The sequence below is a fragment of the Sporobolomyces salmoneus genome (genome assembly GCF_050403485.1).
Source record: "Sporobolomyces salmoneus JCM6883 DNA, S_salmoneus_JCM6883_v1_ctg21, whole genome shotgun sequence".
NCBI lineage: Eukaryota > Fungi > Basidiomycota > Microbotryomycetes > Sporidiobolales > Sporidiobolaceae > Sporobolomyces > Sporobolomyces salmoneus.
Window position 1 is genome coordinate 184,136 of NW_027481142.1, and position 13,138 is coordinate 197,273.

Here is a 13,138-nt window from a genome sequence, read left to right on the forward strand (position 1 = left end):
GAGAAAAACATAAGATAGCCGGAGGCGAAGAAGCGAAGTTCGTTTCCCGTGTTCACACCTCACTTTCGTCCCGACGCCGCAAAATGACTTCAATCTCCTCCTATGGCGCTCGTGTACGACCTCCGAACCCACTAGCAGCCGATCCGGAATGGATTCATCGGTGAGTAGTCTCGCTTATTCTTGATCTCTCTTCCTCGCGATTCCCCACTTCTGCAACTAACAACCTTGTTGTTACGCCTGGGGGGTAGACGGTTTGAGAGAGCGGTGGATATAATTCAAAGGTGAGTAACTCCATCGCAGCGATCCGGGGAGAAGGGGAGGAGCTGATCGCGTCGGATGGGATGGGATAGTTTACCGAAGAGTGGACCGATTCAAACGAATTATGATGATAAACTATTACTCTATGCGTGAGTCCTCTCTCTCCCCTGTGCTGCCGACGCGAGTTGCTCATTCTTTCGAGCGAGTGAGATGTTCAGTTGTTATAAACAAGGTAAGTCTCTCTTACGTCCTACGGCTGCTCGAGACACGATACTGATGAGGCGTAAGATGATGGGTGGGTAGCTACGGAAGGGAATATCAAGACGAGTAGACCTGGAATGTTTGATGTCTTGGGAAGAGCGAAATGGTAAATCCTCTCAACAAACTCCCTTCCCTTACCAGCCTTCAGGGTCTGACTGATGTATCTGTGACGACGTAGGGACGCATGGAACAAGAGGAAAGGAATGAGTCAACAAGATGCCGAGAGGATGTATGTTGAAGCTTTGATCAGAGTCAGTTTTTCACTTCTTCACTTTTCTCTTCCTTTCCCTCGTTTTTTGCTGACAGTATTTGAGTTTGGTAGATCCTGAGAGGTTATTCCGATCGAACCCAAGCCGTCGAACTCATGAAAGTACTCGAAACCTTCACTCTCGAGCGTCCCAAACGAAGAACGATCGCAGGAGGTCCTGGAAGTTCAAAACTCGCTTTATCTCGAACTCGATCTTCTTCCTCTTCCGGTTCTTCCTCAACTTCTTCCTCCTCTTCTATGGATTACGATCGACCATCGAGATCGAATTCAACTCCTCAACCAAGCCGAACGAGTAGACATCGCAGCAGTGGGAATCGAATTCAACCACCACCAGCGGATCTCGTCGCACCTCCTTTACCAGGTTACGGACCTCCACGAACCCGAACGGACAGTGTCAGGAGAAGAGAAGCGACAGAAAGTGAAGAAGAGGCGGAGAGTTATTCGAGTGGAAGTGAAGAGGAAGATAGGAGACATTACGCTTCAATTCCTCCTACCGCTCCTTCTTCCGTCATCAATCGAACAAATTTACCACCGCCTCATCTCTCAGCGGTATCGAATCTACCGACTCGTTCGACAGGAGGAGGAGGAGGAGGAGGAGGAACTCATTCGTTAACGGGGAATAATTCTCCTTCTCCTTCGGTTTATTCGATTAACCCCCATCATCAACAACAGCAACCCTCGCAATCCAGACGACACCCTCCGATCGACTACGCCCAATCTCATTCTCATCAACAACAATTAGCGTTCCATCCTCCCCCTACCTCCTCGCAACCTCTCGTCGCTTCAACTCCTCCTCTAACTACCTCGAACCTCCTCCTCCAACGTCCTATCTCACTTACTCCCCAACCTCCTGCTCAAGCTCAAACCGACCGACTCCCCGTTCCCGTTCCCGTTCCCGCATTAGACGCCGCCTTAGATCGAATCCAAACGTCCCTAACTGCCTTACACGAACGTCTAACAATCCTCGAATCATCTCCCTCCTCTACTCGTTCCCACTCCCACTCAATCACGTCTCTTTCGCAACTCTCTTCAAATTCACCCATTTCTGTTCTACTGAAACATTCATTCCTTCAATTACTTTTCCTGTTCCATCTCAAATCCCCCGCCGCTTCCTCTTCTTCTCCCTCCTCCTCAACGAAATCGTCCCTTCGAGCTCTGAGATCGCTAATCCCAAGTCTAGGATTAGCTCTCCTAAAGAAATCAAGGAAACTCGTAGGAGATTTAGTCGTAGCTTTAATGGTTTTAATCGTATTGGGGAGGTTTAGAGGGGTCAATCTAGTCGGGGTTATGGGGGAGTGGGTCGTTAGATGGGTCGCGAGGAGACAGGGGAGCATCGCGGGAGGAACGGGAGGAAGGAGAATCGAAGGAGTATAAACTAAATAACTTCTCGGTTTTGAGGGGAATCGGAGTGAGTGAGTGAGGAGAGAGAGGGAGAAGGGGGCTGTAAAGTATGCGATTGCGATTGAGGACGTCGAGGAAAAGAGAAATGAATAGGGTTGTTGTGTTAGTTTGATACGGATTGAATGAGTGGAACGAGAAGTCACAAGTCGAAACTCTCTCTCTACTGTACTAGTTCGATTCTAGCTCAACAAAGAAAGCTAGCGAAACAGAGAACGATAAATCAAAAACTCCGATATGACATTGAATCAAAGTGTAAGATGTGTCATTGAGCGAAGAGAGAAAACAGAAACAAAAAAACAAGATGAAAGCAAAAAAAATAAGGGTAAGTATGGATATCGCAAGACTAAATAAAATCGAATAAGTGGGCCTAAGTACAAAGATGAGTTCGTCGTGCGAAGGAACGAACAATAATGAGTGCGACTCAATAACGATAAGAAAATGATCGAGGGGTATAAGCGAAGCGATAAGAAGGAACAAAAGAAAAACGACTCCTCGGTTTTTCGTTTCTCTAGCCAGCTTGAACGAAATCCTGACTTCCCATTGAACTTCTCCTCCTCCTAACGTTCCTACCTCCCTTATTTAACTTCGCCAGACCGTTCGCAAGGGACGTGAATCCTCCTCCTCCTCCTCTTCCTCCATCCTTCGAGGAAGTTTCCCCAGGGTTGAATCCTCCTCCTTGTTGAGAAAGAGATTGGGAATGATGATGTTGAGGACCAGGGGAAGAAGGAGCGACGGTACGTTTCGCAGGTATTCTCGTTGGTAATTTCGAAGGAGAATTCGGGGCGACAGTTCCAGTATTAACTCCGGGATTCGAGGTTGTTGGAGGAGGAGGAGGTTGAGTAGGAGTTGTTCGACCGGAAACGTTTCGTAAGGGATATCGAGATCGAGTGGATGCGGTGGGACCTTTATTCGTAGCGGATCCCGACCCCGAGGCTTCGACGGATTCGAAAACTGTGTTGAGGTTCTTTGCTCCTCGACTTCGACCGATCATTGTCGTTGAATCGGCGCCGGTAGTAGAAGCTCCGGATCGAGTGGAAGTGGTGGAAGAACGAGGGGGTTTGTTGTCCGTGATTGAAGTGAGAGGTTTAGTTGGAATAACGTTATTCGTTGTCGTCGTTCCTGATTGAGTAGATCGAGCGATTCTCGTTGGTCGATTCGTTGTCGTTGTCGAAGTCGACGTCGATGTAGAAGCAGAGGCAGGGGTTTTCGGTCTTGTCGAAGTTGAAGTCGAGGGAGGTTTCGTCGTCGTCGCGGCTGATTGTAAATCGTGAAGTAATTTCTTCGGACTAGTCGGTAACATCGTTAACGGATCCTCCTCCTCCTCTCCTTCCTTCTCCTCATCATCGACCAACTGAAGACTCCTCCTCGTTCTCCTCCCACCCGCGTTCCCTCCCGTCGTGAGACTATCCCTCTTCTTTTTATTCGGAGAAGACATGATCAACGAAACCCCTTCCACTTCTGCCTCCTCCCTCATCGCCGCCGCCGCACTCTCTACATCCATCTCCTCATCCCCATCTCCATCGACATCCTTCTCTGCTCCCTCGTTCGTGGGAATGATAACCGGATTAGGAGAATCTTTATCCTTCTCCTCCGGCGCTGAAATCCCATGTCGACTTCTTCCAGGAGTTTTCCGAGGTTGTCCAGGTACGTTGTTCCCCGTTTGTCTTCTCGGAGTCATTGGCGCAGCTGAGGGGTGATGATGAGGAGTTGAGGAACGTTGACGAGCTTGTTCTCGTAATTCAGATTCGTTCGGAGGAGTAATCGGTCGAGGAGGCGCGGAACAATCCCTTTCCCTTGCCGCTGCCGTCGAGGTAGAGGTCGAAGCTTGAGGTTGAGATGGTTGAGAGGATAGGGATAGTTCGGCACGTAATTCGTCTTGAGCAGACCAACGAACCCATTCGAGTTGGTTTTCGTACAAGAAATGTTGTTGAGGTCCGACGCAACTACCAGGTCGCATTAACCTCATGAACCCAATCGCTGTAATCAATCACGCGAAATCAGGTTCACTGAGAGAGGGAGAGAGAGGGAGAGAGAGGAGGGAGGGAAGACGAACCTTCGTCGGCGGTAAATCCATGTTTGTAAATTAAATAAGCTCCGATCAAAGTTCCAGTTCGACCTAATCCAGCTTTACAATGTACTGCAACTGCGCCTGCAATTGTTTCTCGCTTGTTAGCTCTCCGATTTCACACTGCAAAGGGCGAAGCAGACGAGAAATATTTACCTCCGGATGAGATGACTCGATCGCTTAGATCGATGAATTCTCGACACATTTCCATACTAGGATTCGTCCCATCGTCGAAATACACTACATTCACACTCCCTCATCATCAGTGCCCTCGTCGAATCCACGGAGAAAAGAGGGTAGGGACTTACTTTCTACATGTTCGATCCCTCTCTCCAAAAAATGTTGCCTATCATACAATTTCTTATTCAACCTCACCACAACCTTCACATTCTTGATCTCAAACTCCTCCAACACGTTCCTGAAACTTCTCGTTAACCTTCCTCCTCCCGCTCCTCCTGTTCCTCCTCCTGTTCCAGTTGAAGCGTTCCAACCAGCTTCGACGGGAGAAGCGAACGCGATCAATCCTGGTGTGATCCAGTTCCAATCCCCTTCTTCGACTTTTTCGGCTTTCTCGTATGCGGCGAGATCGAACGTCGAGAGATCGAGCAGTTGATGAGAGAGTGCACGAGAGAGTCCGTACAGAATGTGTTGGGGGTGGAGGTGGTAGTCGGAACGAGAGTAGCCGGCGTCGCGATAGGGTTGCTAGCAGACGTCAACGAAGGAGTCAGATGGAGAAAAAGAAAGAGAGAGGGAATGGAAAAAGGGAAAAACTTACGAGTTCGAGACATGAAATCGGATGTAGAACGTCTGCGACGGACCATCTCATCACGACCATCTGTTCAGAAGGTAATGTAGGTCAGTTCTCCGCCCTGTGAGTCACACTGGATGAAAAAACGTACAGCGTAAAGACTCATGAGTAGCGCAGCATTAACTTTCTTATCCGGTTCATCTGACGAATACAAGAAGATCCTCTGATGTCGATGTGCCGGATCTTCTAGTAGATTGTGTAGGTGTAAACAGAACCGACTGCGAACGAGACAGAGCAGAGAGGAAGAGGGAGCCGAAGGTGGGGAGTGAGTAAAGGGAATTCAGTCAGTTTCCGCGTATCGCTCGCAACTAGAAGACAGGAGGAGTTGCTCACTATAAACACCCGATGTTGAGGGGTCCATAATCCTGAAAGAAGCTCAAATAAACCAATTGATCGTCAATCGTGAACCAATAATCTCCTCCTCCCGTGATCGATCCCGTCGTCGTCGCTGTCGTAGTCGCACTTGTGGTAGTAGAATTAGAGGTAGAGGTAGAGGTAGATGAAGGAGTGAGAGGTACGTTAAGTTGTTCAGGGAGTGGAGTTGGAGCAGGGAAATAAGTGTACGCCAATCGACTACCGAACGCGCAGATTGGTCCACTAGGTTCAGGTCGAGTCGCTGTGGTCGACATCTTGCTCGCTCGAGTCGGTGGATCGGGTAGACGGTCAGAGGCGATGGTCGTCGGATGGTTTGTCAATCAAAACAAACAAGAACAAGGGGGAGCTGAACGATCGAGGAACGAACGACGGGTGAGCGCGTGCACTGTCGATAATGACGACTCGTGTGGGTGTAAATCTAGTGTAGAGAAAGAGTCGTAGAGTCGTGTCGAGGTACTGTCGCGAAGAGTGAGGAGGAGAAGAGAAGAATTCAATCAACAATTTCCATTTTCGAGCGCAGTCATCTGACTGACGTTGCGACTTTGCTGTCGCCCCGACGCTGCTGGATCGCTCGCACTCATTAGCCTGTTCCAAGCTGTAGTCTGTTACCCCGTTGATCGTCTCTCCCTGCTCGGTTGCTTCGGTTTTTCAAAGGTGCGCTCTCATCTCTTTCTCCACGACGTTGGATTCGCGGGCTGACCACTCTCCTGAACAGCGTGAACCTCAGAACACATCAGAGCTTCCATCGGACCGGAACGTAATCCGTTGCGAGTAAAGTGACAAGTAAGCATTTCCCTCCTCTTCCTCGCTCAGTTTTCAAGTTTCCTCTCTCTCCCTTGATCTCTTGCCCCGCTGACCTAGCATCTCCCCCTTCTCTTCCGACCAATAGTGACTGCTCCACGTCGTATCGTCATAGTCGGTCTCGGGAACTATACCCATCCTCTAACGAAACATTCGGTGCGTTTTCATTTTATTCTCCATTTCCTCTCCCCTCTTCACGCTCAGCTCACCGTCCCAATCAGAGTCCTTCTTGGTAGATAGGTCAAGTACTCTTGAAGAACCTAGCACTGAAAGCCGCTTCAATACCGCGAGCAACTGGATCACCTCAATTACAATTAACGAAAAACTCTTCTTCTTCGAAATCGTTATTTGGGGGTTCTTCTTCGAGTTGGGTTACTAAGATCACTATACCCGCATCATCTCCCCCATCATCTACGACAGCGAGGACAACAACAACAAGCGGGGGGAGAGTGGAAGAACAAGAACCATTAGAGATCTTGTTCGTTCTCCCGAAAGCATTGATGAACGTCTGTGGGAAAACTATCGTCGATTCCATCCGTGGATTCCTTCCTCCCACTCCACCTCCATCCTCCTCTTCCACTCCCTCAGACGTCCCTCCCTCGTCATCGGAGAAACCCTCCAAAAACTCCAAACCGTCCTTAAAACCGATCCCCAAACTCCTCATCCTCTCCGACGCGCTCGACACTCCCTCCCTTCAATTCCGTACACAACGTTCCGGCGGACCTCGGGGTCACAACGGCGTGAGATCCTTGATCTCTGCATTAGGGGGTTCGAGGGAATTCCATCGGTTTTGGGTAGGGATCGGGAGACCTCCGAACGAGAGGGAGAGAGGGGATGGAGTAGCGAGGTGGGTGTTGGGACCGCTCGGGAGGGAGGAAATAGAGGCGTGTGAGTGGGATGAAGAGAAGGGGAGAGGAGGGGAAACATTGGAAGCGGCTTGGAGGGAGGTGCTGAGGATCGCTTATGAGGAGGAATGAATGGACTTAGACGCATTTCGAAGATGGCTCCGCTTGTGATGAGAGAGAAGTTGCGAGAGATGCTCGAGCTCGAGTCCGAGACAGAGTCCGAAAAGCTCACTCGGCAACCTTTGCGAAACGAGATTCCGAAAGAACTTCCTTCTCTCCTTTCTCACCTTCGTTGCGATGTCCAGCTCGAAATCCCTCCTTCGACCATTATCGAAATCAGTCTACTACCTCTCCGCTCCTTCCGCTCCTTCTTCCTCTCTCTCCACTTCTCCGTCGAGTTCCGGCTCATCTTCTCCTCCTCCTCCTCCTCGAGATGATCCCTCCCTCGTAATCGCCTTCGGATGGATGGATGCACAACTAAAACACGTAGAAAAGTATCTCACAACCTATCGGAAACTCGTACGCTCTCCTCCCTTCCCCTCTTCTCGTTTCCCCTCAAGTTCTCCGAGAGTCCCCCACCACTCCCTAACTCCCTCGAACTGTTTGTAGTTCCCGAATAGTCCGATCCTACTACTACAGTCGTCTCAAAAAGGGTTCTATTCGACCCAGAACATGATCGAAACGAAAAAAGCGTTTGCTCCAGCAATCGAAATTATTCGACAAAACCAACAACGACACCTCGACGAGCAGGAGAAGAAGAGTGGAATGTTGGTACATGTGTTTTCGAATGGTGGGTGTATGAGTTTGAAATGGTTGAATCAGGAATTAGGAGGAGGAGGAGGAGGAGGATCAAAAACGACGATTTCGCAAAATGAAGAGAAAACTCCTCTACTTTCCTCTTCAACTTCGACAACTTCGACCGCCCCTGCGCCTTTAGAAGGTACAAGAGCGGTCATATTCGATTCGTGTCCCGGAAAATCATCGTTATTGGTAACGATGAGGGCGTTTAGTGCTCCGATTCGGTCGAAATACCTCAGAATTCCCGCTATGGGATTCCTCGCAATCTTACATGGGTTGATCTCGTTATACAACTTGTACGTTTCCCTTCTTCATGACGTCGCTAGTCCGGATTGCCAGTGAGCTGACTCATTTCCCGCGTCGATTAGGATCCTCCGCAAACCCCCAATCCTAAACCGACTCTATTCCTACCTCAACCTCCCCACCTCTCTCCCCCGAGTCCCACGTCTCTACCTCTACTCGAAACTCGACGAGTTGATCCCCTACAAAGATGTCGAAGCTCACGCTGACGAAGCCGAAACGAAACTGGGCGTGAAAGTGAGGAAGGAGAGGTTCGAGAAGACGAGTCATGTGGGACATGTGAGGGGAGATCCGGAGAGGTATTGGAGCGCGATTGAGGAGGTTTGGAGGGAGAGTAGAAAGTAACGAGGATTGGAAGTTGAGCTTAGATGAAATTATCGAGAAATGGTTGGGCACACAGTTTATCTTCCTCTCCCCAGCGGTCGGAGCGTGGAAAAGAGGAGACAATGCAGACAAAGAATTACAACCAAGCACTTCAATCTTCCTTCGGAGGCAACACGTTCTCCTTGTATTGACCCTCCCAATTCCCTACGCGAACCGAATGATCAGCTTTAAGGTCTTCGAGCATCGTATGCGTCGTACGAAGACATCGGCGTACCTGGTGGATAATACTGACAAACCAAATAACTCTGTCCAAACTCGAAACAATCAGTCAAACTCCTCAACGCGAGCTCAGAATGAAAAATTGCGCGCTTACGCCCCATTGACCGCCTTTCATCAACCCCAAACAGTTCTTGTATTGACATCCTACAGTCTTGGTACCTTTCCAAATCGTTTGAGTGACATGTCCTGCGTTTTCATCGTAAAACAAGCTCAGTCATTCGCTTTTCAAAACTCGAGCCTCAGCGAGGTGAGCAGTGGTTTGTTACCTGTCTCGTGAGTAAATCCAGTTGGAGGATCGTATGTATACATAGAGATCTCGCTGTTCCTGTTTACGAGGAGATGTTCGAGTCAGTTCGCACAGGAAAAAGTAAAAGAGAATTGAGCTGTGAACTCACCAAGCATCTACTCCAGATTTCCCATCTACCGGACTGTCCTCCTTCAGCGCGTCAGACCAGACCGCTGCCGCGTCGAGGTATGTAGTCAGTCCAATCCAGTCAAGACCAGTGAAACCGGCGATAGACAAAAGACTTACCCAGTAGATTCTCCCCATATCCCCCCTCAAGCAATTTCCCTCCCGAATGTTCATACACACAATTATCGACCCATCTATTACTACTCTCCGCTAAAGTATCGTTCCATTCGAGAGGATCAACTTGATGAATCGCTCGAAAATCGTTATGAGCTTTCAGTAGAACGTTGAGTAGCTCTTTCGAGACGATCGACGAGGTGGAGTCGCTAGGTGAGGAGGTAGGAGAGGGAGAGAGGTCGTTGGTTGAGGAAGCAGATGGAGCGGGATTTGAGGAGGAATCAGTTGGTGAAAAGGGAGGAGATTCATTGGTCGCTCCGCCTGTGAGAAACGGTTTCGGTTTAGCTGTTGATGACGAGGCAGAGGACGAGGAAGAGGGAGTACCAGACGAGATTGAAGCTTTGTGAGTATTTAGTAACAAAATGAAAATCGTCGACATGCGAGATTCTTCGACAGAGGATGAGCGAAACGGCAAAACTCACCAGTAGGCTTTATTGTTGGCGAAGGACTCTTCGTAGACTGTGAGGAACCGTCCGGATGCACATCAGAGACACTTCAACATGCAGAACAATGACGACGACTCACGACATTCGGACCTGAATCGCCTGCTCCTTTCCGATTCTCGTTCCAGAAGTATACAGCTGCGACTGCAGCGACACATAACAGTATGATCAAGACGAAGATTATCATCCTCGACTGAAGAGATTTTCACAGTTAGCTCAAGTAGATCTCGAGACAAGGCAAATTGGACTCACTCGTGACGAAGTCGAACTCCCTTTCTCGTCCTCAGCTTCGCTTTCACTGTCTGAGGATGAACAATCTTCGGTATCCGAGTCGTCATCGGAGTAGTCCTCGTGGTGATGCTTCCGGAGCGAAGGCGATAAGGTTGACGTTGAGTCTGGGTTGGTCGGAGACTGCACAAGGGGCCGCTGTGAGCGAATCGTCATCTCATGCGTTCGTCACCAGTCCTCAATCGATGTTGTGAGTAGTGAAGAGCCGGTGACCAAGATCAGTGCGCGAGGAGGCCCAAGATTTCAAAGAAAAGGGGAACGAGCTTTTCCCGGCAAATCCGTCGACGAGATCCCTGCGTTCTCACGTGCTCTCTGAACGACGACGAGTAGTCAAACAATCAACTGCGAATACTGGTGGGACAAGGAGCACTACACCTAATCCAATAACTTCTCGACATCTCCAATCACTCCGATGATTTCCTTCGTATCCTTTCCGGCTTCACCAAGCTGTTCCACCAGAGAGCGCTTCTTCGAGAGAGTATCCTTGGCTTCGAGAACCTGTAAGAGTGACTTGAGCTCTTCGTGGTATGCGGATTTGAAGATCAAAAGGCCGAGAGTCGCCGTCAATCGATGAACTGAATCGACAACGATGAAGTCAGCCACCGCCTCAGGAAAGCATATAGCATGAGACTGCACACTCACCAACTTCTAGACTCTTCTCCTCTCTCGTCAAAGCCTCCAACAACGCACCACCAAACTCTGATTCCCATTCCTCCCCAACTGCTTCCGCTCCTTCCTCCCCAATTCTCTGCTGATAAACCTTCGCCACGAGACTCCATCCGAATCCAGCTCCAAAGCTCCTCATCTTCTCGTCCTCTTCATCCAGTAAGGCTCGAATCGATAGTTTCGTAACGTTCTCGAGACATTCTCGATTCGAAAGGATTTCACCCGTCGAGATTGGGGAGATGAGGAGGTTTGAGAGGAATTTGCTCGTGGTGAGGAGGTATGGGTGAGAAGGGCATGTCTGATCGAGATCCTTGGCGAGGATTCGCAGCAGTTTCGGTAAGAACTCGATGAATTTAGGTTGGGAGGTGAGTCTTGTGGCATCTCGAGCGAGGGCGAGACGAAGTAAGTCGAGAATCGGGAATTTGTCGCTTGGATTCGAGAGGGATTCGAGAGCGACGAGAGTTGACGAAAGCCAGGGTTCGAGAAGGGTTGAAGGAAAGGGAGTAGTCGGAGCGGGGGAAGGAGGAACAGGGAGGGAAGAGAGATATGAGATGACGTCTTTAGTCAAGACTGAAGAATCTTTCGGTGAGAGAGTAGAAGTCGAAGAGACGAGTTTCGAGGATAGCGCCGGGAGAGGGGGGAAAGAAGTGAAGGTGATCGGAGAGAGGGTTTTCGTGAGCTTTGACAGGTGCAGCAGTGTGAGCTTCTCGTGCGGATGAGCTATGAGTAGACGTCTCGAGTAAGCCCTTGCTTCGAGAAGAAAGTAGAGCGAGAACAACTCACGAGGAAAGACCTCCAGTTCCAACATTCCTATTCTCGTCTCTAATTCCTTCCTATCCGCACCTTTACATTCTCCGACTACTTCTCCGCCCTTGAAGAAGACGAAAGTCGGAGTAGCCATGACGGGTCCTCCGAATTCTTTCGTCCTCGCAATCTCAGCTCCTTCTCCAATCCCCGTTTCAACAAGACACAACGTCGTCTTTCGATGAGTTCTGGCGAGATCCTCGAAGTATGGCTTGATAGCGTTACAAGGAGGACAGCTTGCTGAAGTAAACATGATGGAAGTCGCAGGGGAACGAGAGAGCGTTGAACGGAGGGAAGAGATCGAAGTGACGATCTGAAGGTTCGAAGCGAGGGATTGGCCGGAAGGAACGTCGTCCCGAGACTGAGAGGCGTTCGAGGGTGCTGAACCTGAAGCGAGGGAAGGTAGAATGTTGTTGACAGCGTCTCCCGCTGATCGATTATTCGCGCCAACAAACATTTGCTCGATCATCGGCCGCATCTGAAGAGCACGAGATATTGAGTTAGATGAGAACACGCATGCAGAGCATTTAGAACGCTCACTTGTTGACCAAACGGAGTTGCCATCAGTTCTTTCGGTTGATTCAAGATCTCGAACGGAATCGTCCTGCCGTTTAGGAATCCAACCACATCGTTCGTGAAGTGATTACCTATTGCGTTCGTAAAGTTCGTGTCAGTCTGTCATGCATTTCGAATAGGAAGGGAAGGACTTACAATTGAACTCGAGCAAATGGTATCGTTCAGCTTTGTAAGTTTCCCTCATTCCTTCGATGTATTCGAAGAACGTATCCCGATCCAGGTGGGTCTCTCCCATTGGTATACGCTTTCTCGGCGCACCGTGCTGTGATTGGAATGGCGTGAGCTCGTTGCGAAAAATCGAAAGAACGGAGAAATCGAAAACTTACGTGAGTGGTCCCGGGAGGCGATTTCGAATGGATGCCTTGTCCGAACCAGATCTCTACTCCGAATAAGACTATTGACGTATGCTAGAAGTCGAATAAGAGCGGGAAAGTCAGCTCAGAACGAACGACACGAATTACCAGGTTTTTGCATTGGGTAATTTCCCCGTATTGCTTGCCGAGCTCCTCCCCTTGGTACTCTGGCGCCGTGCGAGTACTTCCGGTCGGTTAAGCTGTCCCATCGAGGCCGCCTGGACAGGATTACGACACCCCTCTGCCCTCCTCTTCGCTAGTGTGCCTCTTTGAGCTAGCCATGAGCGAAAAGGCTTACCCAGATACCCTCGATAGGTCTACCGATCAACATCGGTCCTAGTGACTGCGCCATCCCGTTCGATAGATCATATTGATACAGTTCGATCGGTTCAGGCATTCTTGAGGGAGTTCGAGTCGACTTTGCTGGATCAAAGGCGGTGCGTAGATGTCGTAGAAGGGTGTAGGTCGACAAAAACAAAAGGTGGGAAGATGAAGGGAGAAGTCGTGGACCGTCGAACTTTCGAGATCTTTTCTGACGATTAGATCCATGATCTCTGAGACATCGAGCCGCCGACGACGAAGCAGAACCCTTACACGAGCCGACAGCTACTCAACGCTCTCGCAAGACTCCAGAGACTG

General features: G+C 49.6%; 6 protein-coding genes across 6 annotated transcripts; 3 read left to right on the plus strand and 3 right to left on the minus strand.

Annotated features, from left to right (window-relative positions):
* Positions 1–83: 83 nt before the first annotated feature.
* Positions 84–2,161, plus strand: JCM6883_003881 (uncharacterized protein; the record flags this gene model as incomplete). Its single annotated transcript, XM_076631962.1, has 7 exons — positions 84–160; positions 249–281; positions 351–407; positions 477–490; positions 562–625; positions 698–770; positions 842–2,161. The coding sequence occupies 7 exons, from the start codon at positions 84–86 to the stop codon at positions 2,159–2,161; spliced, it is 1,638 nt and encodes a 545-aa protein (XP_076488085.1).
* Positions 2,162–2,696: 535 nt separating this feature from the next.
* On the minus strand, positions 2,697–5,690 carry CDC14 (phosphoprotein phosphatase CDC14; the record flags this gene model as incomplete). Its single annotated transcript, XM_076631963.1, has 7 exons — positions 2,697–4,165; positions 4,242–4,337; positions 4,410–4,493; positions 4,562–4,955; positions 5,029–5,088; positions 5,153–5,279; positions 5,395–5,690. 7 exons carry the CDS (start codon positions 5,688–5,690, stop codon positions 2,697–2,699), a joined length of 2,526 nt encoding a protein of 841 aa, XP_076488086.1.
* Positions 5,691–5,733: 43 nt separating this feature from the next.
* On the plus strand, positions 5,734–7,214 carry PTH1 (aminoacyl-tRNA hydrolase; the record flags this gene model as incomplete). The annotated part of the gene is made up of 3 exons (XM_076631964.1): positions 5,734–5,808; positions 6,298–6,393; positions 6,474–7,214. The coding sequence occupies 3 exons, from the start codon at positions 5,734–5,736 to the stop codon at positions 7,212–7,214; spliced, it is 912 nt and encodes a 303-aa protein (XP_076488087.1).
* A 165-nt stretch (positions 7,215–7,379) lies between these two features.
* Positions 7,380–8,525, plus strand: JCM6883_003884 (uncharacterized protein; the record flags this gene model as incomplete). Its single annotated transcript, XM_076631965.1, has 3 exons — positions 7,380–7,601; positions 7,692–8,176; positions 8,249–8,525. 3 exons carry the CDS (start codon positions 7,380–7,382, stop codon positions 8,523–8,525), a joined length of 984 nt encoding a protein of 327 aa, XP_076488088.1.
* A 130-nt stretch (positions 8,526–8,655) lies between these two features.
* JCM6883_003885 (uncharacterized protein) lies at positions 8,656–9,748 on the minus strand (the record flags this gene model as incomplete). The annotated part of the gene is made up of 6 exons (XM_076631966.1): positions 8,656–8,708; positions 8,779–8,809; positions 8,878–8,969; positions 9,050–9,108; positions 9,179–9,242; positions 9,316–9,748. The coding sequence occupies 6 exons, from the start codon at positions 9,746–9,748 to the stop codon at positions 8,656–8,658; spliced, it is 732 nt and encodes a 243-aa protein (XP_076488089.1).
* Positions 9,749–10,475: 727 nt separating this feature from the next.
* On the minus strand, positions 10,476–12,896 carry JCM6883_003886 (uncharacterized protein; the record flags this gene model as incomplete). Its single annotated transcript, XM_076631967.1, has 7 exons — positions 10,476–10,675; positions 10,743–11,486; positions 11,550–12,048; positions 12,111–12,217; positions 12,282–12,408; positions 12,473–12,553; positions 12,798–12,896. The coding sequence occupies 7 exons, from the start codon at positions 12,894–12,896 to the stop codon at positions 10,476–10,478; spliced, it is 1,857 nt and encodes a 618-aa protein (XP_076488090.1).
* Positions 12,897–13,138: the final 242 nt, after the last annotated feature.